General features: G+C 34.9%; 2 protein-coding genes across 2 annotated transcripts; both read right to left on the minus strand.

Moving 5' to 3' along the window:
- On the minus strand, positions 1 to 1663 carry LOC126811356 (tubulin alpha-2/alpha-4 chain). Its single transcript, XM_050536904.2, has 2 exons — positions 1575 to 1663; positions 1 to 1356 (listed from the first exon to the last, which is right to left on the minus strand). Exons 1-2 carry the CDS (start codon positions 1575 to 1577, stop codon positions 1 to 3), a joined length of 1359 nt encoding a protein of 452 aa, XP_050392861.1. The 5' UTR covers positions 1578 to 1663.
- Positions 1664 to 9601: 7938 nt separating this feature from the next.
- On the minus strand, positions 9602 to 10963 carry LOC130010753 (tubulin alpha-2/alpha-4 chain-like; the record flags this gene model as incomplete). The annotated part of the gene is made up of 1 exon (XM_056098754.1): positions 9602 to 10963. A coding segment is annotated over one exon (1362 nt), but the record flags the coding sequence as incomplete, so codon positions are not given.
- Positions 10964 to 24862: the final 13899 nt, after the last annotated feature.

Genomic DNA, 24862 nt, shown 5'->3' on the forward strand with positions numbered 1-24862 from the left:
TTAATATTCTTCTCCTCCTTCCTCTTCTCCTTCACCTTCTACAGAATCAACACCAACTTCTTCATAATCCTTCTCTAAGGCAGCTAAATCCTCTCTGGCTTCAGAGAATTCACCCTCTTCCATCCCTTCACCAACATACCAGTGAACGAAAGCTCTCTTGGCGTACATAAGATCAAATTTATGGTCAAGACGTGCCCAGGCTTCAGCAATAGCGGTCGTGTTACTCAACATGCAGACCGCTCGCTGTACCTTGGCTAAATCACCTCCAGGTACAACAGTTGGTGGTTGGTAGTTGATACCAACTTTGAAACCAGTTGGACACCAGTCAACGAATTGGATGGTTCTCTTGGTCTTGATGGTAGCGATAGCAGCGTTGACATCCTTGGGAACAACATCACCTCTGTACAACATACAGCATGACATGTACTTGCCGTGACGAGGATCACATTTTACCATCTGGTTGGCGGGTTCAAAACATGCATTGGTGATTTCAGCAACTGTCAGTTGTTCATGGTAGGCCTTTTCAGCAGAGATGACTGGAGCATAGGTAGCTAGAGGGAAATGGATACGTGGGTAGGGTACCAAGTTGGTCTGGAACTCGGTCAAGTCGACATTGAGAGCACCATCAAATCTTAGAGAAGCTGTGATTGAGCTGACAATTTGACCAATTAATCTGTTTAAGTTGGTATAGGTTGGTCTTTCAATATCCAGGTTACGACGACAGATATCATAAATAGCTTCATTATCTACCATGAAGGCACAGTCAGAATGTTCTAAGGTGGTATGGGTAGTCAAAATAGAGTTGTAAGGTTCAACCACAGCAGTGGAGATCTGGGGGGCTGGGTAAATGGCGAATTCAAGTTTGGATTTCTTGCCATAATCGACGCTCAATCTTTCCATCAGCAGGGAAGAGAAACCAGAGCCGGTTCCTCCACCAAAACTGTGGAAGATGAGAAATCCTTGTAGACCGGTACACTGATCAGCCAACTTCCTGATTCTGTCGAGAACCAAATCAATGATTTCTTTACCCACGGTGTAATGTCCTCTAGCGTAGTTATTAGCGGCATCTTCTTTACCAGTGATGAGTTGTTCAGGATGGAAGAGTTGTCGGTATGTACCAGTTCTTACTTCATCTACAACTGTTGGTTCCAAGTCAACAAACACAGCTCTTGGTACATGTTTACCAGCACCGGTCTCGCTGAAGAAAGTGTTGAAGGAATCGTCTCCACCTCCAATAGTTTTATCTGATGGCATCTGACCATCAGGCTGGATACCATGCTCCAAACAGTACAACTCCCAACAGGCATTTCCCATCTGGACACCAGCCTGGCCAATATGGACGGAGATACATTCACGCTGAAAGAAGAGAAACGAATCATTAAGTACAGGTAAGTAGTGTATTCAGTGTAAAAGAGATTAACTGTATTATATATTCAATTATAATCAATAATTCTTTAAGAAATTTATATTAAATGAAATTTGTAAAATATACATTAACACGAACAATTGGTCTATTTCAACTTCCTTCACAAAATACCCTTAATTTTGTTATCTGAAAAGTATTATTTACTTACCATTTTGAAGTGTAGTAGTGGGTATCTAGTATATAAACTGAAGTTAGATCTGGTTTAACTGAATGTAGATGTTCTTACAAGGAGAACAGTCAGTAAATGATGATTAGAATAGTTAACATGATGATTTATATAGGTATATATTTGTTGTTAACTACAACGTTATAAACTGGATATAAAACCTGGGTTACCTAGTTACATATATACAAAAACCTTGGTTGTAATAGAGATTAACGGATTAACAATAATGGGATTAATAGAAAGGTATAATGTTAACTTAAACGGTTTGTCTGAATATTTAGTATACAGTTAAAACAATTAGCTTAATGGTATCAATTACGTTTAAAATTGTCGATTCACGATAAAATTAACAATATAACAGAAATTTGTATCCCTACATTTATTAGTTATTTTTATGGTACAGACAAGAAGTTAAATTTCCACATTCCCATCCGTTGTAAATAATATAAAAAAATATCAGTATACTGTTAAACAATGTGTTTTAAACATTAATTGTGCTATAATATTAATAATTCAGGAAATTGTCATGTTTAGCCATTACAATTGTTTTGAAAGCAAATACAACAGAAATCGGTTTCAATCATCTGTCTCTACATTTCATAAAACAAAGTTTAATGTCAATTGATTTTCATCCAGGGAGGACATAATGCCAGTAAACAGTTAATGAATTATCGATAATTAGATTAGTTATGATTATTTATCATTCTTAAAAATTATATTATAGTTCCTTAACAAATTCCCATATTGGTATTTTTCGGAATGATTATTTTATTGGATTGGTTTGAAGATATACCGTTTAGAAATTCTAAATATGGGGATAACACGGTCTTTCAAGGAGAGTGGTTCGCGCCGAAGTCTTTATTTTTGATGCCTTAATTAGCTTCGACTTGCTAGTAGTCCCCGACTACATACCAGGTTGCGTTATCTGTACGGAACTTCATACATAGCGTTTTTCTTCTAGAAAATAAAACAAAGTACTGGACTCGATAGACACATGTTCAACATAAACAAATTACTTGACTGAACTGAACAATTATGTTTGAAATAAAACCAAAGCCCGTTCAAATACTAGACTTTGACTTTAAAGCAAAATAAAACAAGCCAACAATTTCAATATAAATAGATAACACGCATTAATTACTGGACTGGATGGACATCATTTTATTATTATTTTCAATGACATTCAGTCTGATAATGTTTTATAAACAATTTTTCATAAAGCGAAATCGTATTCCACCGTACAGATTAAACCTTTTATTCTAGTCTCGCGCCCCACCACTAAAATGCGCAAACAGTGGCGACACCAAACGATGGTTGACACGTAGAACTGTCACAATTCTAAATTTGTTAGATGTTCATACTAAACATGCAAAGAGCCAATGATTTAATTTAGAAATAACATCAAATGAAATAACATATCACTATTACAATATCCATTTAGGTAGAACAAATAATATTTGTGTATTTTTACCGTAAATTGACTGGCAGAAATTTGTAATTTCACACCTAAGTGGTAGATTTACAAACAGACTCAGACATTTTTGAAATACAGACTGCCGGAAATGCAGTCTGGCAGTGGCTCACTGATCGTCGAGATAAATAGATCTGACCAGATGACCACTAGTTTATCCGATCAGAGTGAACGTGTCAAACGAACGGACTTGCTAAACTTTACGAAGTCCCATCATGAGCGCCAAAGTAGTGAGCACTTATTTTGAAAATGAACAACCGGGAATGCAGTCTTACAACATTCAGGCACCGATTGTCGAGATAAATAAAGTTGACCAGATACCGCCTGTCGCCTAACCACTAGTTTATCCGACCAGAGAGGAAAGTGCCAAACGAACGGACTTGCGAACCTCAACGAAGCCCCAGAAAATTTGAAAAATAGCCTGATGGAACTGCACAGTCGAGATAAATAGATCTTATCAGATACCGCCTGTCGCAAAATCACTAGCTTATCCGAACAGAGAGAGATGTGTCAAACGAACGGAGTGATTGAATCAAAGTGAATGAATGTTCTTGCCGCGTAAAGAACACTAATGTTTTTAGTAGGTTTACAGCAGAACGGGTTCGGTAAGAAATCACTCGCCTGTGACTGTGGGGGATGTGAGATTACCGAAACATATCAGAAATACTTTTTTATTTTATTTTCTAATTATTGGGGGGGGGGGGCAAACAGAGGGCAGGCCAGATTTATGGGGAGGGGGAAAATGCTCGCGTTCTCCCGAGGTCTCTCTATGAAATAATGGAGGTACATTAATCCAGCCCTGTGGTGCACCCGGTCACAAGGTTCACGGATTGGTTAGAACAATATTATAATTATTTAGTAAATTTATTACCTTCACTTTATAATACATGTACAATAATTACAAGCATAAGTTCATAACATATATTTTATATATAATACCCAGAAAGATGACTTATAACATATATTTTATAGAATACCCTGATAGATGACTCATAACATACATTTTACCTATATAATACCCTCATGGACGACTCATAACATACATTTATCAATTTAATACCCTGATAGATGACTCATATTTTATCTATAGAATACCCTGATATACGACATATAACATATTTATCTATATATTAGACCCATAACATATATTTTATCTATAGAACATATCTATATAATAGACCCATAACCTACATTTTATCTATATGGTTCAATTTTATTTCAATAATTCACTTGCGCGTAGGGGTCTTTAGCAGTGGGAAGAAACCGGAGGACCCGGAGAAAACCCACGAGGTTGTCACGTACAACCGGAGAATCAATGACAGACTTATGATTTAACGCACACGCGCTAAACATTCGACCATCCAACCCCGCTATTTCGTTCACAAGCTAGTAATATCAGCATCTATTTCTTTCACAAACTAGTAATATCTTCATCCATTTCTTTCACAAACTAGTAATATCTTCATCCATTTCTATAACAAACTAGTAGTATCATCACCATACATTTCTATAACAAACTAGTAGTATCATCACCATACATTTCTATAACAAACTAGTATCAGTATCATCATCCATTTCTATAACAAACTAGTAATACCACATCCAGCTCTTTCACAAACTAGTAATATCATCATCCATTTTCCGTCTTCATTAGCCCAGCATAGGAGCAGAACAGTAGGACGTTAAACCCCATTTCATTTCATTTCATCATCCATTTCTTTTGTAATATCATCATCCATTTCTACAACAAACTAGTGGTATCATCATTCATGTCTTTCACAAACTAATATATCATTATCCATTTATTTCATAAACTAGTAGTATTATCCATTTCTGTAGTAATATCATCCTTATTCTGGTGTGCTTTAGAACATCTGTGCATCGCATACTGCACTAATTTCATAGATTGCGTTAATAATCCCTTTCACAAAAGTATCGTCATCCATTTGGTGTCAATTATCATAAACTGGAAACGAGGCGATACTTTTTAACATGTACATCTAGTCGGATTTGATGAGTTATTTGACTAATTTCCTTGTAAAATCATGTTACAGAAGATATCAACTTGCGTAGAAAATATTATCTGTTTTTATTTGTTTGTGACAGCTGAATGGCTCTGTCGCTATGGCCTCACGACACTTCCGATATTCGCCGACATCTTAGTCCTCATTAGATCTAGTACAACATGTAAATATCTTTTTAAACCTTCTCCAGCTTTGTACAGCTCTTTCTCTCCAGGATACGCGTCGTAAATCTCCTATAAAATGAAATGATAAAATAGATTACGACCGAGACCAATATGTATTTTCAAATAACGCAAAGCTTCTTAAATAGTTGTACCAAACATAATTTCAGTGATATTCCATGATACTTTCAATTCAAAGATTAAATAAATATTACAATGATAACAATAAACTCACCATATCTATGGTAATGTGGTCGACATGGTAAAATATCTGATGAATGACTTGAAATTGATCTATAATCATCAGTATGTCTATCTGATGATGATGTACTAAATGGTGTATAACTACTACCAGTATAATCAGATGTACTAGATGACCATAGAGATATCCAGTCTGGTGTTTTAATAGGAGTACCTGGTTCAGAATCTGTAAAATTCAGATTTAACCTAGGAATAATAACTCCGTTTACAATAATGTAATCACCAATCTCTTCGTTTTCAGATTCTTTATCATAATTATCATGATCTTCGTTACCATCATTTGGATAAATATTTGCCTCGTCCTGACTATTGTTAGTCTTATTTCCATTTGAAGCTCCACCAAGAATATTAATATCTTCATTATGATCCCCATTTTCGGCGTGAGTTAGCCCAGTAAAACTATCGACAATGGTATTGTCGACTGTATTTTGAAGTTTTGCTGCCTTTACAAAAAATATTTTTGTGTTAATTTCTATCGGGCTACTCGGCGATTCTGGCATTATTGTAATATCTGAAATACAGAACACATAATTGCTATGAAAGCGTTCCACTAGATTCTAAAAACACCTTAAAAGATAGTTTGTTATATAATATCAGTTTATATAGTGTCGTTACCGTGTCTCTAAATATCACAATTCAGCACTCTGAACATTGTATAGATCTAGAGTTTTACAATTTGATATCATTTAAAATGTAAATAGTAATACAGAAAACAGAACACGAAAGGAATAGCGTAAAACCCAAACAACAACTTTTAACAAATAAATGAAAAGTAAAATCACTTTTTTAAATATGAACTAATAGTTTACCGGATATGCGAATTATGTTCGAACATTATAACTAGTGGTATTAGAACTTACCTGATCTCCGTAATTAGTTTTCAGCTCACAAATGTTAAAATTTAAGCCTCAAATAGTCTTACAGGTATAGATAATTCCTTGAAAACGTCCGATTTGTTAGAAATAAAACAGATCTATGATTATGACGTCAAACAATTATTCATGCAATGACGTTACAATCAAATACGTTATAATCACTCCTTTTGTCTATTATTTTTACATGACTAGAAAAAAAAAAATGTTTTATTTTTTTACAGGATTTCGGTAGCCTTTCAGTGCTTATTAGAACTATGGTTTCTGGCACTTGTGGCTAGGGGCCTAATGCTGCCTACCTACATTTTGGGTATTGTATCATTTTAAGAAATTGACGAATTTATCACTTAATAGATAACATCGAATCATAGAACTTTAAGTCTCCATATATTTTAAATCTGTGATTAATTTCGCGAGACCATCGCGCCAGAGCTATTTAGCACAACGGAAAAAAAAATCATATTCAACACAAGAATGAGTTGCGGTTTGACCTAAATGGTTTCCATTCACTTGTGGCGGCAGTTCACAAACAAATAAAAACAGATAATAATTTCTGGGCAGTTCATATCTTCTGTAACATCCAAATGGATGATGATACCTTTTTTAAAGAGATTAACGCAATCAGCGAAATAAATGTTTATAATTAGTGCAGTGTGTGATACACAGATTTTCTAAAGTACACCAGAATAAGGATGATATTACTACAGAAATTGACAATACTACTACACATGTAGTTTATGAAATAATGGATGATGATACATTAGTTTGTGAAAGACATGGGTAATGAGGCTACGAGTTTGTTATAGAAATGGTAGATGATACTAGTTTGTTATAGAAATGGATGGTGATATTACTACTTTGTGAAAGAAATGTTTATAATATTTAGTGCAATATGTGATACACAGATGTACTGAAATACAACTTTAATGAAATGGATGATAATATTACTACATGTATTTTATAATGGAGATGTTTATAATTAGTGCAATATAGATGTTTTAAAACATATCTTTATAAAAATGAATGATGATACTAATAGTTTATGAAAGAGATGGGTGATGATATTACTAGTTTATAAAATAGATGTTTATAATTAGTACAATATGTGATAACGTAACCTAATTAAATTTTTCAGTTAAATTCGGTGTAACATAGAATTGACTGAATACTTGATCCTTATACCTTTTTAATCTGAATTTTTATGTCCAACTGATTTTGTTAAGATTTATCTATTAGGGTATTCTATAGATAACTATATGTCATCTATCGGGTATTATTTTACGAATCGGCCATCAGAGTATTATGTGTAGGATAAAGCACGAGACTGAGGTTATGGTGGGGAAACCGAAGTCGAGGGCTTCATCTTGCTTATAAACCGTCTATGTTTACATGTACGCACAATAAGAATATCCCAGAATTCCCATAAGAAAAACCCTAGATCATGTTTTCTTATAGAAAAAACCCTACCCTGGAAGAATAACCTGTTACAGGTTTAAAGAAAAACTTTCAGAAGAATAACCCCAAATTCCCCTGTATATATCCAAAGCCGCCTCCGACTTTCAGACCTCAAGTTATTCCGAGCATAGAATATACCCCAAAGATCAAAGAGATTTACCGTTACAGGTTTATAAATAGGTAAAATGTATGTTATGAATCATATATAAGGATATTCTATAGATAAAATATATGTTATAAGTCATCTTTCTGGGTATTATATATAAAATATATGTTATGAACTTATGCTTGTTACTATTGTATTATAAAGTGAAGGTAATAAATTTACTAAATAATTATAATAATGTTCCAACCAATCCGAGAACCCTGTGACCAGCTGTACCGCAGGGGTGGATTATTGCACTTCCATTATTTCATGTTCCATAGATTACCAGTAAAATTAATTTAAAGTCTTGTGCGTCCCTATTGGTGATGAGTGGGATTCAGAATTGTGGTTACTGTCTTGTCCGTCGGGGCTTTTAGAACCCAAACTACTCAGGGAAACCGACGTGGTTAGACAGGCGCTCCGTTATAGATAGATGGGAATAAGGGGACCTCGGTAAATTAACCACCAAATTAAAGGCAAGCGGTGAAGGTGGGGCGGGGGAGGCGACAGTTTTCAAAGCGAGAAGTCGAGGGACAATGGAGCGAGAAGTAAAAATAATCTTGTGTTCTCGAGGCGATATCCGGGAAATTCTAGCCCCATTTCTATGCGTTCTCACACTCTCATCCTCGACCTCTCGCTCCATGGATTTTAACCCAGCGAGGAGGCTGTAGATTTTAAATTGGCCGCTATAGGCTTCTATATGTTATACTGTAGTGCCACTGCGGTCACTGCATATATAATGCAACAAATATCCGAGAGAATTGGATTAACATTTACTGGCAAGTATCGGTTTTGTGAAATGTAGTTGCAATACGGTATTGCCATAGGAAAGGAAAGTACAGGAAATTTCAAATATGTTATTTTTATAACAAAATGTTTGGGACAAACTACGGTAATTTATCATAATGTTCCATGTGTGTGTGTGGGGGTGGGGGTGGGGGGTATGTTCTATGTCTGAGTTGAGGTTCGTAATGTTCCATGTGTGTGGTGGAGTTTTTGGAGTTATTATATTAGATTCAAAATTCTAAATTTTTTGCCGTCGTGCTATCGTCTAACTTCTATTCATGTAATTTCTAAATAAAGACAATGTATAATCGAACTTTTTTATTTGTTACTTGTAAAGGGGACTATTAATCTTATTTTTATTTTTACTTCTTCTTTCAGTATCCTAATTCTAAAACACTATAACACTGCATGTCTTGTTTTTAAAAATTATTACACTGAATCAATGTCAACATAACTCAATAATTAGCGTTATAGGCCAAGAAGTGTCATGCTTGGGAGAATGGATATTTTAGCTAGCGTCGTACCAGGGTTTCGAATTGCGTGGATCACGTCCTCGCCGCCTCCACCCTCATACGCCATTATCAATGGGGTATGAATGAATTGTATATAAAAATAAAAACCGTACCCAATGCACACAATCATAAACATTATTTTACAGTCTTTTACGAGCAGAGTATAATATTATTGTATCGTTCATAAACTAGCATATGAGACTTTGCAACATCATAGAGCCCATTACAATATTATATAATATGTTTATAACTATCTAATACGAACATTATAAAATCAACCTTTTATTAACATCAATAAATAAATAATTAAAGTAATTAAAGTTTAATATTCTTCTCCTCCTTCCTCTTCTCCTTCACCTTCTACAGAATCAACACCAACTTCTTCATAATCCTTCTCTAAGGCAGCTAAATCCTCTCTGGCTTCAGAGAATTCACCCTCTTCCATCCCTTCACCAACATACCAGTGAACGAAAGCTCTCTTGGCGTACATCAGATCAAATTTATGATCAAGACGTGCCCAGGCTTCAGCAATAGCGGTCGTGTTACTCAACATGCAGACAGCTCGTTGGACCTTGGCTAAATCACCTCCAGGTACAACAGTTGGTGGCTGGTAGTTGATACCGACTTTAAAACCAGTTGGACACCAGTCAACAAATTGAATGGTTCTCTTGGTTTTGATGGTAGCGATAGCAGCGTTGACATCCTTGGGAACAACATCACCTCTGTACAGCATACAACATGACATGTACTTGCCGTGACGAGGATCACATTTTACCATCTGGTTGGCGGGTTCAAAACATGCATTGGTGATTTCAGCAACTGTCAGTTGTTCATGGTAGGCCTTTTCAGCAGAGATGACTGGAGCATAGGTAGCTAGAGGGAAATGGATACGTGGGTAGGGTACCAAGTTGGTCTGGAACTCGGTCAAGTCGACATTGAGAGCACCATCAAATCTTAGAGAAGCTGTGATTGAGCTGACAATTTGACCAATTAATCTGTTTAAGTTGGTATAGGTTGGTCTTTCAATATCCAGGTTACGACGACAGATATCATAAATAGCTTCATTATCAACCATAAAGGCACAGTCGGAATGTTCTAAGGTGGTATGAGTAGTCAAGATAGAGTTGTAGGGTTCAACCACAGCAGTGGAGATCTGGGGGGCTGGGTAAATGGCGAATTCAAGTTTGGATTTCTTGCCATAATCGACGCTCAATCTTTCCATGAGCAGGGAAGAGAAACCAGAGCCGGTTCCTCCACCAAAACTGTGGAAGATGAGAAATCCTTGTAGACCGGTACACTGATCAGCCAACTTCCTGATTCTATCGAGAACCAAATCAATGATTTCTTTACCCACTGTGTAATGTCCTCTAGCGTAGTTATTAGCGGCATCTTCTTTACCAGTGATGAGTTGTTCAGGATGGAAGAGTTGTCGGTATGTACCAGTTCTTACTTCATCTACAACTGTTGGTTCCAAGTCAACAAACACAGCTCTTGGTACATGTTTACCAGCACCAGTCTCACTGAAGAAAGTGTTGAAAGAATCATCTCCACCCCCAATAGTTTTATCTGATGGCATCTGGCCATCAGGCTGGATACCATGTTCCAAACAGTACAACTCCCAACAAGCATTTCCCATCTGGACACCAGCTTGGCCAATATGGACGGAGATACATTCACGCTGAAAGAAGAGAAACGAATCATTAAGTACATGTATGTAGTGTATTCAGTGTAAAAGAGATTAACTGTATTATATATTCAATTATAATCAATAATTCTTTAAGAAATTTATATTAAATGACATTTGTAAAATATACATTAACACGAACAATTGGTCTGTTTCAACTTCATCCTCAAAACGTCCTGAATTGTTTTATCTGAAAAGTATTATTTACTTACCATTTTGAAGTGTAGTAGTGGGTATCTAGTATATAAACTGAAGTTAGATCTGGTTTAACTGAATGTAGATGTTCTTACAAGGAGAACAATCAGTAAATGATGATTAGAATAGTTAACATGATGATTTATATAGGTATATATTTGTTGTTAACTACAAGGTTATAAATTGGATATAAAACCTGGGTTACCTAGTTATATATGTACAAAAACATTGGTTGTAATAGAGATTAATGGATTAACAATATGAGATTAACAGAAAGGTTTCAATCACCTGTCCCTACATTTCATAAAACAACAAAGTTTAATATCAATTGATTTTCATAATGCCCGTAAACAGTTAATGAATTGTCGATAATTAGATTAGTTATGATTATTTATCATTCTTAAAAATTATATTATAGTTCCTTAACAAATTCCCATATTGGTATTTTTCAGCATGAATATTTTATTGGATTGGTTTGAAGATATACCGTTTAGAAATTCTAAATATGGGGATGAAACGGCCTTTCAAGGAGATCGAGATAAGCTGCTCGTGTGGTTCGCGCCGAAGTTTCTATTTCTGATGCCTTAATTATCTTCAACTTACTAGTAGTCCCCGACGAGATACCAGGTTGCATTAGCAGTACGGAACTTCATAGATAGCGTTATTCTTCAAGAAAATAAAACAAAGTACTGGACTCGATGGACACGTGTTCAATATAAAACAAATTACTAGACTGAATTGAACACTTATGTTTGAAATTAAACCAAAGCCCGTTCAAATACTAGACTTTGACTTTAAAGCAAAATAAAACAAGCCAACAATTTCAATATAAATAGATAACACGCTTTAATTACTGGACTGGATGGACATAATTTTATTATTATTTTCAATGACATTCAGTCTGATAACGTTTTATAAACAATTTTTCATAAAGCGAAATCGTATTCCACCGTACAGTTTAAACCTTTTATTCTAGTCTCGCGCCCAACCACTAAAATGCGCAAACAGTGGCGACACCAAACGATGGTTGACACGTAGAACTGTCACAATTCTAAATTTGTTAGATGTTCATACTAAACATGCAAAGAGCCAATGAATGGAACTTTGTTTTTATTTAATAATAGAAATAACATCAAATGAAATAACATATCACTATTACAATCTCCATTTAGGTAGAACAAATAAAGAAGTTGCACTGTAAATAATATTTGTGTATTTTGACCGTAAATTGACTGGCAGAAAGTTGCCAGTAAATTGACTGTATTTTAACACTGACTTGTAATTTTACACCTAAATGGTAGATTTAGATTTACAAACAGCCCCAGAAATTTTTGAAATACAGACTGCTGGAAATGCAGTCTGGCAGTACCTCATACACTGATTGTCGAGATAAATAGATCTGACCAGATGACCACTAGTTTATCCGATCAGAGTGAACGTGTCAAACGAACGGACTTGCTAAACTCGACGAAGTCCCATCATGAGCGCCAAAGTAGCGAGCACTTATTTTGAAAATAAACAACCGGAAATGCAGTCTTACAACATTCAGGCACCGATTGTCGAGATAAATAAAGTTGACCAGATACTGCCTGTCGCCTGATCACTTGTTTATCTGACCAGAGAAGAAAGTGTCCAACGAACGGAATTGCGAACTTCAACGAAGCCCCAGAAAATTTGAAAAATAACCTGCTGGAACTGCACAGTCGAGATAAATAGAGCTTATCAGATACCGACTGTCGCAAAATCACTAGTTTATCAGACCAGAGAGTAAAGTGTCAAACGAACGGAGTGAGTGAATCAAAGTGAATGAAAGTTTTCGCCACGATATTTTGAGAAACAGACTGCCGGAAATGCAGCCAGACAGTATTTCAGACACCGGTCGTCGAGATAAATGACCAGATACTGTCTGGCGCCAAATCACTGGCTTATCCGAACAGAGAGAGATGTGTCAAACGAACAGAGTGAGTGAATCAAAGTGAATGAATGTTCTTGCCGCGGCGTTGAACCCATACCCAAAAACTTTGAGGATCGTAAAAACAAACACTAATGTTTATAGTAGGTTTACAGCAGAACGGGTACGGTAAGAAATCACTCGGACTCAACAAAATACAAGGCTGTGACTGAAGGGGGAGGGGGAAAACAGAGGGCAGGCCAGATTTATGGGGAGGGGGCAAATGCTCGCGTTCTACCGAGGTCTCTCTATGAAATAATGGAGGTACAATACTCCAGCCCTGTGGTGCACCCGGTCACAAGGTTCACGGATTGGTTGAAACAATATTATAATTATTTAGTAAATTTATTACCTTCACATTATTATACATGTACAATAATTACAAGCATAAGTTCATAACATATATTTTATATATAATACCCAGAAAGATGACTAGTTATAACATATATTTTATGTATAGAATACCCTGATAGATGACATACATTTTACCTATATAATACCCTCATGGACGACTCATAACATACATTTATCAATTTAATACCCTGATAGGTCACTCATATTTTATCTATACCCTGATATACGACACATAACATATTTATCTATATATTAGACACATAACATTTTTATCTATATATTAGACCCATAACATATATTTTATCTATAGAACATATCTATATAATAGACCCATAACCTACATTTTATCTATATGGTTCAATTTTATTTCAATAATTCACTTGCGCGTAGGGGAATCAATGACAGACTTATGATTCAACGCACACGCGCTAAACATTCGACCATCCAACCCCGCTATTTCGTTCACAAGCTAGTAATATCATCATCTATTTCTTTCACAAACTAGTAATATCTTCATCTATTTCTTTCACAAACTAGTAATATCTTCATCCATTTCTATAACAAACTAGTAGTATCATGACCATACATTTCTATAACAAACTAGTAGTATCATCACCATACATTTCTATAACAAACTAGTATCAGTATCATCATCTATTTCTATAACAAACTAGTAATACCACATCCAGCTCTTTCACAAACTAGTAATATCATCATCCATTTTCCGTCTTCATTAGCGCAGCATAGGAGCAGAACAGTAGGACGTTAAACCCCATTTCATTTCATTTCATCATCCATTTCTTTTGTAATATCATCATCCATTTCTACAACAAACTAGTGGTAACATCATTCATGTCTTTCACAAACTAGTATATCATTATCCATTATCTGATGGCATCTGGCCATCAGGCTGGATACCATGTTCCAAACAGTACAACTCCCAACAAGCATTTCCCATCTGGACACCAGCTTGGCCAATATGGACGGAGATACATTCACGCTGAAAGAAGAGAAACGAATCATTAAGTACATGTATGTAGTGTATTCAGTGTAAAAGAGATTAACTGTATTATATATTCAATTATAATCAATAATTCTTTAAGAAATTTATATTAAATGACATTTGTAAAATATACATTAACACGAACAATTGGTCTGTTTCAACTTCATCCTCAAAACGTCCTTAATTGTTTTATCTGAAAAGTATTATTTACTTACCATTTTGAAGTGTAGTAGTGGGTATCTAGTATATAAACTGAAGTTAGATCTGGTTTAACTGAATGTAGATGTTCTTACAAGGAGAACAATCAGTAAATGATGATTAGAATAGTTAACATGATGATTTATATAGGTATATATTTGTTGTTAACTACAAGGTTATAAATTGGATATAAAACCTGGGTTACCTAGTTATATATGTACAAAAACATTGGTTGTAATAGAGATTAATGGATTAACAATATGAGATTAACAGAAAGGTTTCAATCACCTGTCCCTACATTTCATAAAACAACAAAGTTTAATATCAATTGATTTTCATAATGCCCGTAAACAGTTAATGAATTGTCGATAATTAGATTAGTTATGATTATTTATCATTCTTAAAAATTATATTATAGTTCCTTAACAAATTCCCATATTGGTATTTTTCAGCATGAATATTTTATTGGATTGGTTTGAAGATATACCGTTTAGAAATTCTAAATATGGGGATGAAACGGCCTTTCAAGGAGATCGAGATAAGCTGCTCGTGTGGTTCGCGCCGAAGTTTCTATTTCTGATGCCTTAATTATCTTCAACTTACTAGTAGTCCCCGACGAGATACCAGGTTGCATTAGCAGTACGGAACTTCATAGATAGCGTTATTCTTCAAGAAAATAAAACAAAGTACTGGACTCGATGGACACGTGTTCAATATAAAACAAATTACTCGACTGAATTGAACACTTATGTTTGAAATTAAACCAAAGCCCGTTCAAATACTAGACTTTGACTTTAAAGCAAAATAAAACAAGCCAACAATTTCAATATAAATAGATAACACGCTTTAATTACTGGACTGGATGGACATAATTTTATTATTATTTTCAATGACATTCAGTCTGATAACGTTTTATAAACAATTTTTCATAAAGCGAAATCGTATTCCACCGTACAGTTTAAACCTTTTATTCTAGTCTCGCGCCCAACCACTAAAATGCGCAAACAGTGGCGACACCAAACGATGGTTGACACGTAGAACTGTCACAATTCTAAATTTGTTAGATGTTCATACTAAACATGCAAAGAGCCAATGAATGGAACTTTGTTTTTATTTAATAATAGAAATAACATCAAATGAAATAACATATCACTATTACAATCTCCATTTAGGTAGAACAAATAAAGAAGTTGCACTGTAAATAATATTTGTGTATTTTGACCGTAAATTGACTGGCAGAAAGTTGCCAGTAAATTGACTGTATTTTAACACTGACTTGTAATTTTACACCTAAATGGTAGATTTAGATTTACAAACAGCCCCAGAAATTTTTGAAATACAGACTGCTGGAAATGCAGTCTGGCAGTACCTCATACACTGATTGTCGAGATAAATAGATCTGACCAGATGACCACTAGTTTATCCGATCAGAGTGAACGTGTCAAACGAACGGACTTGCTAAACTCGACGAAGTCCCATCATGAGCGCCAAAGTAGCGAGCACTTATTTTGAAAATAAACAACCGGAAATGCAGTCTTACAACATTCAGGCACCGATTGTCGAGATAAATAAAGTTGACCAGATACTGCCTGTCGCCTGATCACTTGTTTATCTGACCAGAGAAGAAAGTGTCCAACGAACGGAATTGCGAACTTCAACGAAGCCCCAGAAAATTTGAAAAATAACCTGCTGGAACTGCACAGTCGAGATAAATAGAGCTTATCAGATACCGACTGTCGCAAAATCACTAGTTTATCAGACCAGAGAGTAAAGTGTCAAACGAACGGAGTGAGTGAATCAAAGTGAATGAAAGTTTTCGCCACGATATTTTGAGAAACAGACTGCCGGAAATGCAGCCTGACAGTATTTCAGACACCGGTCGTCGAGATAAATGACCAGATACTGTCTGGCGCCAAATCACTGGCTTATCCGAACAGAGAGAGATGTGTCAAACGAACAGAGTGAGTGAATCAAAGTGAATGAATGTTCTTGCCGCGGCGTTGAACCCATACCCAAAAACTTTGAGGATCGTAAAAACAAACACTAATGTTTATAGTAGGTTTACAGCAGAACGGGTACGGTAAGAAATCACTCGGACTCAACAAAATACAAGGCTGTGACTGAAGGGGGGGGGGGAGTGAGATTACCGAAACATATCAGAAATACTTTTTAATTTTTTTTTAATTATTGAGGGGAGGGGGAAAACAGAGGGCAGGCCAGATTTATGGGGAGGGGGCAAATGCTCGCGTTCTACCGAGGTCTCTCTATGAAATAATGGAGGTACAATACTCCAGCCCTGTGGTGCACCCGGTCACAAGGTTCACGGATTGGTTGAAACAATATTATAATTATTTAGTAAATTTATTACCTTCACATTATTATACATGTACAATAATTACAAGCATAAGTTCATAACATATATTTTATATATAATACCCAGAAAGATGACTAGTTATAACATATATTTTATGTATAGAATACCCTGATAGATGACATACATTTTACCTATATAATACCCTCATGGACGACTCATAACATACATTTATCAATTTAATACCCTGATAGATCACTCATATTTTATCTATACCCTGATATACGACACATAACATATTTATCTATATATTAGACACATAACATTTTTATCTATATATTAGACCCATAACATATATTTTATCTATAGAACATATCTATATAATAGACCCATAACCTACATTTTATCTATATGGTTCAATTTTATTTCAATAATTCACTTGCGCGTAGGGGAATCAATGACAGACTTATGATTCAACGCACACGCGCTAAACATTCGACCATCCAACCCCGCTATTTCGTTCACAAGCTAGTAATATCATCATCTATTTCTTTCACAAACTAGTAATATCTTCATCTATTTCTTTCACAAACTAGTAATATCTTCATCCATTTCTATAACAAACTAGTAGTATCATGACCATACATTTCTATAACAAACTAGTAGTATCATCACCATACATTTCTATAACAAACTAGTATCAGTATCATCATCCATTTCTATAACAAACTAGTAATACCACATCCAGCTCTTTCACAAACTAGTAATATCATCATCCATTTTCCGTCTTCATTAGCGCAGCATAGGAGCAGAACAGTAGGACGTTAAACCCCATTTCATTTCATTTCATCATCCATTTCTTTTGTAATATCATCATCCATTTCTACAACAAACTAGTGGTAACATCATTCATGTCTTTCACAAACTAGTATATCATTATCCATTTATTTCACAAACTAGTAGTATTACCCATTTCTGTAGTAATATCATCCTTATGCTGGTGTGCGTTAGAACATATGTGCATCGCATACTGCACTAATTTCATAGATTGCGTTAATAATCCCTTTCACAAAAGTATCGTCATCCATTTGGTGTCAATTATCATAAACTGGAAACGAGGCGATACTTTTTAACATGTACATCTAGTGGGATTTGATGAGTTATTTGACTAATTTCCTTGTAAAATCATGTTACAGAAGATATCAACTTGCGTAGAAAATATTATCTGTTTTTATTTGTTGTGCTGAATGGCTCTGGCGCTATGGACTCACGACACTTCCGATATTCGCCGACATCTTAGTCCTCATTAGATCTAGTACAACATGTAAATATCTTTTTAAACCTTCTCCAGCTTTGTACAGCTCTTTCTCTCCAGGATACGCGTCGTAAATCTCCTATAAAATGAAATGATAAAATAGATTACGAACGAGATCAAGATGTATTTTTAATAATGCAAAGCTTCTTAAATAGTTGTACCAAACATAATTTCAGTGATATTACATGATACTTTCAATTCAAACATTAAATAAATATTACAATGATAACAATAAACTCACCATATCTATGGTAATGTGGTCGACATGGTAAAATATCTGATGAATGACTTGAAATTGATCTATAATCATCAGTATGTCTATCTGATGATGATGTACTAAATGGTGTATAACTACTACCAGTATAATCAGATGTACTAGATGACCATAGAGATATCCAGTCTGGTGTTTTAATAGGAGTACCTGGTTCAGAATCTGTAAAATTCAGATTTAACCTAGGAATAATAACTCCGTTTACAATAATGTAATCACCAATCTCTTCGTTTTCAGATTCTTTATCATAATTATCATGACCTTCGTTACCATCATTTGGATAAATATTTGCCTCGTCCTGACTATTGTTAGTCTTATTTCCATTTGAAGCTCCACCAAGAATATTAATATCTTCATTATGATCCCCATTTTCGGCGTGAGTTAGCCCAGTAAAGCTATCGACAATGGTATTGTCGACTGTATTTTGAAGTTTTGCTGCCTTTACAAAAAATATTTTTGTGTTAATTTCTATCGGGCTACTCGGCGATTCCGGCATTATTTGAATATCTGAAATACAGAACACATAATTGCTATGAAAGCGTTCCACTAGATTCTAAAAACACCTTAAAAGATAGTTTGTTATATAATATCAGTTTATATAGTGTCGTTACCGTGTCTCTAAATATCACAATTCAGCACTCTGAACATTGTATAGATCTAGAGTTTTACAATTTGATATCATTTAAAATGTAAATAGTAATACAGAAAACAGAACACGAAAGGAATAGCGTAAAACCCAAACTACAACTTTTAACAAATAAATGAAAAAGTAAAATCACTTTTTTAAATATGAACTAATAGTTACCGGATATGCGAATTATATTCGAACATTATAACTAGTGATATTAGAACTTACCTGATCTCCGTAATTAGTTTTCAGCTCACAAATGTTAAAATTTAAGCCTCAAATAGTCTTACAGGTATAGATAATTCCTTAAAAACGTTCGATTTGTTAGAAATAAAACAGATCTATGATTATGACGTCAAACAATTATTCATGCAATGACGTTACAATACAAATACGTTATAATCACTCCTTTTGTCTATTATTTTTACATGACTAGAAAAAAAAATGTTTTATTTTTTTACAGAATTTGGGTAGCCTTTCAGTGCTTATTAGAACTATGGTTTCTGGCACTTGGGGCTAGGGGCCTAATGCTGCCTACCTACATTTTGGGCATGGTATCATTTTAAGAAATTGACGAATTTATCACTTAATAGATCATATCGAATCATAGAACTTTAAGTCTCCATATATTTCAAATCTGTGATTAATTAAGGAGTGTGCTTTCTATTCCCTTTATTTTGCCCTTCTTTTAATGTTTTATTTTGCTCTCAGTTACCCCAACTTCTTTATTCTAAAATTAAGTTTAAATGTTACAACAGATAGTGTTATATTTCTGATTATTTCGATTCTAAGATGGTGGAGTTTGTTTAAAATACAATTAATATACGAAAATGTAACTATATCGCGCCACATACAAATTTGTTCTACTATAAAATACAATATTTATGAAGACACGGCCATTAGAGATCATATTATAATTATTGGTACTCGAGGAAGCATGATACCTAGGGGTCCTTTTATCAGAAAGGTATGGCTATGAAACGTGCCTCGTGAAGAGTTTGAAAATCTGAGGCGAAACCATAAACCTAATGGGACACTATATATGCCTACAAAACATTCAGAAAAGCTCTTCGCGCAAACAGGCCACAACTGCAAAACCACCACGACCCCAAGTCTCACTGATATGAGTCAAACTAAAAATATATCCAAACGTCTTCAAAACAAGGCCATTACTCCGAAGGAACCTAAAATGGACAGCGACATTCGTAATATCGACATCTTTCGAATCAAATCACCAATCAAATATGTTAAAATCGAAGTCCCGAGTTATTTCAATAACGACTTTGTTTCCAAATAGATCTATGTTTACTGCTTAACTATGAAGTGTTCAACTCTTTGTTAGGTTGTTGTTTTTTTTATTTTCAATTATATGAAGGGTGAGATTTAGATTTTATAAATCATCTCATCATACAAATCAGTTTCGATAATTTGCGTAGAGAACTACTGATTGGTTCTGTGTTTCGTATCATTTGGAAAACAATATTTACGACAATATTGTTCGCATGTCTGTTAATATGAAAATTACGAATACTAATTACCTTTATATAAAGCTATAGGCCTAATTAAAACAACCGATAATATGGCTGTATAGAATTTGAAAAACTACATAAATGACAGCATCCAGCATTCAAGATTCTAAAATTTGTGTTGTATTTATTACAAACAATTGTATCCCGTGCAGACTTAAAGTATGGAGTTACCACATCTTTAATGTTTTTTTTTTTATTTTTATAATATTTCATCTCAACAGAAAGAAGAGTTCTATAACAACATGTACTTGTCTAGAAATCGTCGTAAAGGTTTTAATTTAACATTGCTTAGTAAACTAGTAAGTGTTTAGATTATTTGTTATTAAATAGTAAGCTTGCTTTAACATTTATACACATAAATTGCAGTTAAACTGTTAATAAATAGTAATTGCACTTTGAAATAAAGCTTTATACGGAAGACCATTAGGGTCAATCAAATGAAAAAAAACCATATATTCTGATTATCTCCCAATTAAGACATAATTATCTCGTTATTACGATATAATAATTTCTTAATTACGAGATACATAGAAGACCATTAGGGTCAATCAAATGAAAAAAAATACAAGATAATTATCTCGTAGAGATTCAAATTTCACAGCTGTTAATTGCAAAAGATTAACAGTTCCTCAAATAACGTTCGGAGACTAGAATATAAAACGCCTTGCAAAAGACAAGTTTAGCTCTTGCATAATATCCCACCCTCACCTATATATAGACAATTTTATCTTAAAATTATGTTGTCATTACGGGTTAACTAACTCGTAATTACGAAGTAACTATATTACCATACTCCTCGCAGTGTTTCGTTTGATTAGAGCTAATCCCACTACTCACTGCTGTAAAGAAGTCAAATTCTTGTTCTAAATTATGACGGGTCAATAGTCTGATTAACAACCAATAGCTAACTGCGTAACAATACCAAACAGAGCTCCAAATTGGACCAAATATGTTTACATAACGTTACGTCATGACTCACGATTTTATTATTCCCAATTAACCAGTGCATAGCAGAATATTGCAAAAAAAAAATAATTGTGTGACAAACGAGGCTATCAGCACGAATATAATGTAAACAATACTATTTTGAGTCGAACAACACTTTCACCGTTTTTAATACCTTAAATCACTGTCCAAAGTTTTCGGAAAGGCCCCTGATTAAAAGAAGGGCTGTCATGTTGCTGTGCTTGGGGATAGATTTGATTGAACGGGAAGAATAGACACATTCCCTCAAAAGCGCAAGTATCAGAAGCTAATCCAGCAATGGCCAGAGAGAGATTTCTCGGGCCATTGCTTTAGGAATATGCTATATTACGAGTTCGCTATATCATAATTACAAGATAACTATACTCTTCAAAAAAAGTAGGGGATATTCAGAAACAATACAAAACTGCGGAAATGCATTGCTGTTTTTATTAGAGGTAACCAGGGTATATGTTAATAACAGGTCAATTGCCTACACATGAACATAAACAGTTCATATTAGGCGGCTTATCTGACGGCCCAATTTCACTCGCAAAGAGATACACTGTCAAAAGTGAATTTTGTCTTAATAATGATTAATTGCTCCTAATCAACCGTCCAATCCCGATTTGGGACAATCTGAACCACTCATCTTGCAGTGCTACGGTTAATTCTTGCTGTGTTGTCGGTTGACGTTGACGTCGACGAACACGTCTCCCGATCAAATTAAACGTAACACGCTAAAGAAAAGATACGCTAAACAGTAAATCTTATGCAAGAACCGATAGGAAAACAAACATGAATAGGATAAACCAGCAAGCGGCAGTTTTCATCAAGTGCCAAATTTGACAATGCCCCCCCCCCCCACGTGTTTTTTTTATCAAAATTGAGTTAGGACCAAATTTGCAGTTACTAGGGTATGTGCCTCCTGTTGTTGTACTAGATATTCCAATCTTTTGATTTTGTAAGCAGTTACACCCATGACACAACCTAGCAACTTCCATCATTTGCCTAGTATACCACAGCAAAACCTAGTAACTCAATAGTCAAGTCAATGGATAAGCTGGCGTTTAATATTCATTCATTACGTTTTCCTATGTTTTCTCAAAATAAGAAAAAAGTGAGTTACTAGGTTTTGCCTTTTGACGCTGTGAACATACTCTCAAAGCATGTCAAATGTCCATGACTATTTATCATATCACAACCTGCATAAGTATTTGCATTTCAATATCCCCTACTTCTTTTGAAGAGTATATTTCGTAATTACGAAATAATCAAAATATCTTTTTCACTTGATTGACCCTAATAGTCTTCCGTAGCTTTATTATGGAACTAATATCATAATCGTATGCCTACCGTGGCGATATATAGGGGGTTGGGATGGTCTAGTGGTCTAGAGTGCCGCGCTTAGACTTGTCTGCGATATTACCTTTGCTGGAAGCGGACGTTAAACACAAAGAACAACAACAACAACACCGTGGCGATAAAGTAACTTCAATAGTATGGTTATTTTTGAGAAAATCGCGAAGTGGCACCACAAAATCATTATAAATCAATTCACAAACACATAGTACTGAATTACTAAAGTCCATAAGACCAATTAAGGATTCACTATTTTGGAATTCAATATACAGAGAACAAGTCATTCTTGTATATCACCAAAATATATTGTATATCAAAATATTGACACCAATATTGTACTTTAAACTAAATGGTAGATTATTCCATAAACCAGGTGTGTGATAACTAAAAGAGCGCTGACCATAAAAGACTAGTTGACGATTTCTGGGCTTTAATGGTAGTTTATCTGATGTACGTAATGTTCGGTCAGGTCTATAAAGTTCTAAAAGATCTAAGAGGTAAACACGAGCTAAATTATTTAAACATTTAAAAGTAAGTAATAAAATCTTAAAATCAATTCGATATTTAACAGGTAACCAGTGTTAATTATATAAAACAGGAGTTATGTGGTCTCATTTCTTAGTTAAAGTAACAAGTCTAGCTGCAGTATTCTGTCCTTTTTGTAATTTATCTATAAGCTTTAAAGGTAAACCAACTAAAAGTGAATTGGGGTTATCTAACCGAGAAGTGAGATAATTAACAAGTGACTTATTGGCCGCGATAGCTACCAATTTACGTATTTCACATTTGTCTGACAGCTAAAAACAACTAATTTGTGTTCAAAAAATCATGTAGCATAACAATCCCGTGATTTTGTTTGTCAACTGGGGGCATGTAGACCGCGGAAATTAAACATTAGTGGCGATATTAAAGAGACGATTTATTAAAAGAGGGCAGAGAGTTTGACAAGAAATGGTCCCAAATTCGACGAAAGAGTAGGAGGATACTCCGCTGTCCGTAAAAAAACTTCCGCATAGTACACTGCATGGTGTATGCCCCTTTTCGTTGGCCCGATTGATGCAGATTAATGTAGTAGGGAACACGTTAAACACATTTCATTTCATTTCTTTGGCTGTGGAAACTAAAGTCAGCTGCTTATGGACCATTTTAATATAGGTTTGGTCTTTAAGTATCTTGTATTGATTTTAATCAACTATACACGTCTCCCATTTCCATTATAAAGAACGACGCTTTTATTGAAATTTGTTTAGCATATAAAGTTATGATCTGTGGGCCTATATCCGACTACTAAACAGGCTTGAGTCCCCGATAATACGCATATCCATAACATATCTACGGTGACTGATTTAGGACACGCAAAAAAAAAAAAAAATAATAAGATACTAAATCGGGCGCTTGAGATACTAAGTCGAGCGCTCGAGATAGTTAAGTCGAGCGCTCGAGATAGTTAAGTCGAGGGGGTTGAATGTAGAAGCTCGGCACGATTGCGCCAAGGTAAATTAGACATATTAAATAGATAACCTGGATCAGACCTGAGCTTCTAGATAAGAGGAAATGTCAGTCTCTCCTAGCAAAACTCTGTAATATCGATATATACAATTATTGATTCGTATAATAACATGCGATATACTCCCCACTTAGGAGATATTTAGTGGTGGTAATGAGCATGGGATGGAGTGTGTGTGTGCGTGTTGAGCGGGGAGGGGGGGGGGTCCGCTTCGTCACTGCAGCTTTGGTTACATAATGCACAAAATTATACAGCTTAAAACATCGGTTGAGACGTGTTCGATTGTATTATCTTAGTATCTCGAGCGCTCGA

The sequence above is a fragment of the Patella vulgata genome, chromosome 2 (assembly GCF_932274485.2).
Source record: "Patella vulgata chromosome 2, xgPatVulg1.2, whole genome shotgun sequence".
NCBI classification, from domain to species: domain Eukaryota; kingdom Metazoa; phylum Mollusca; class Gastropoda; family Patellidae; genus Patella; species Patella vulgata.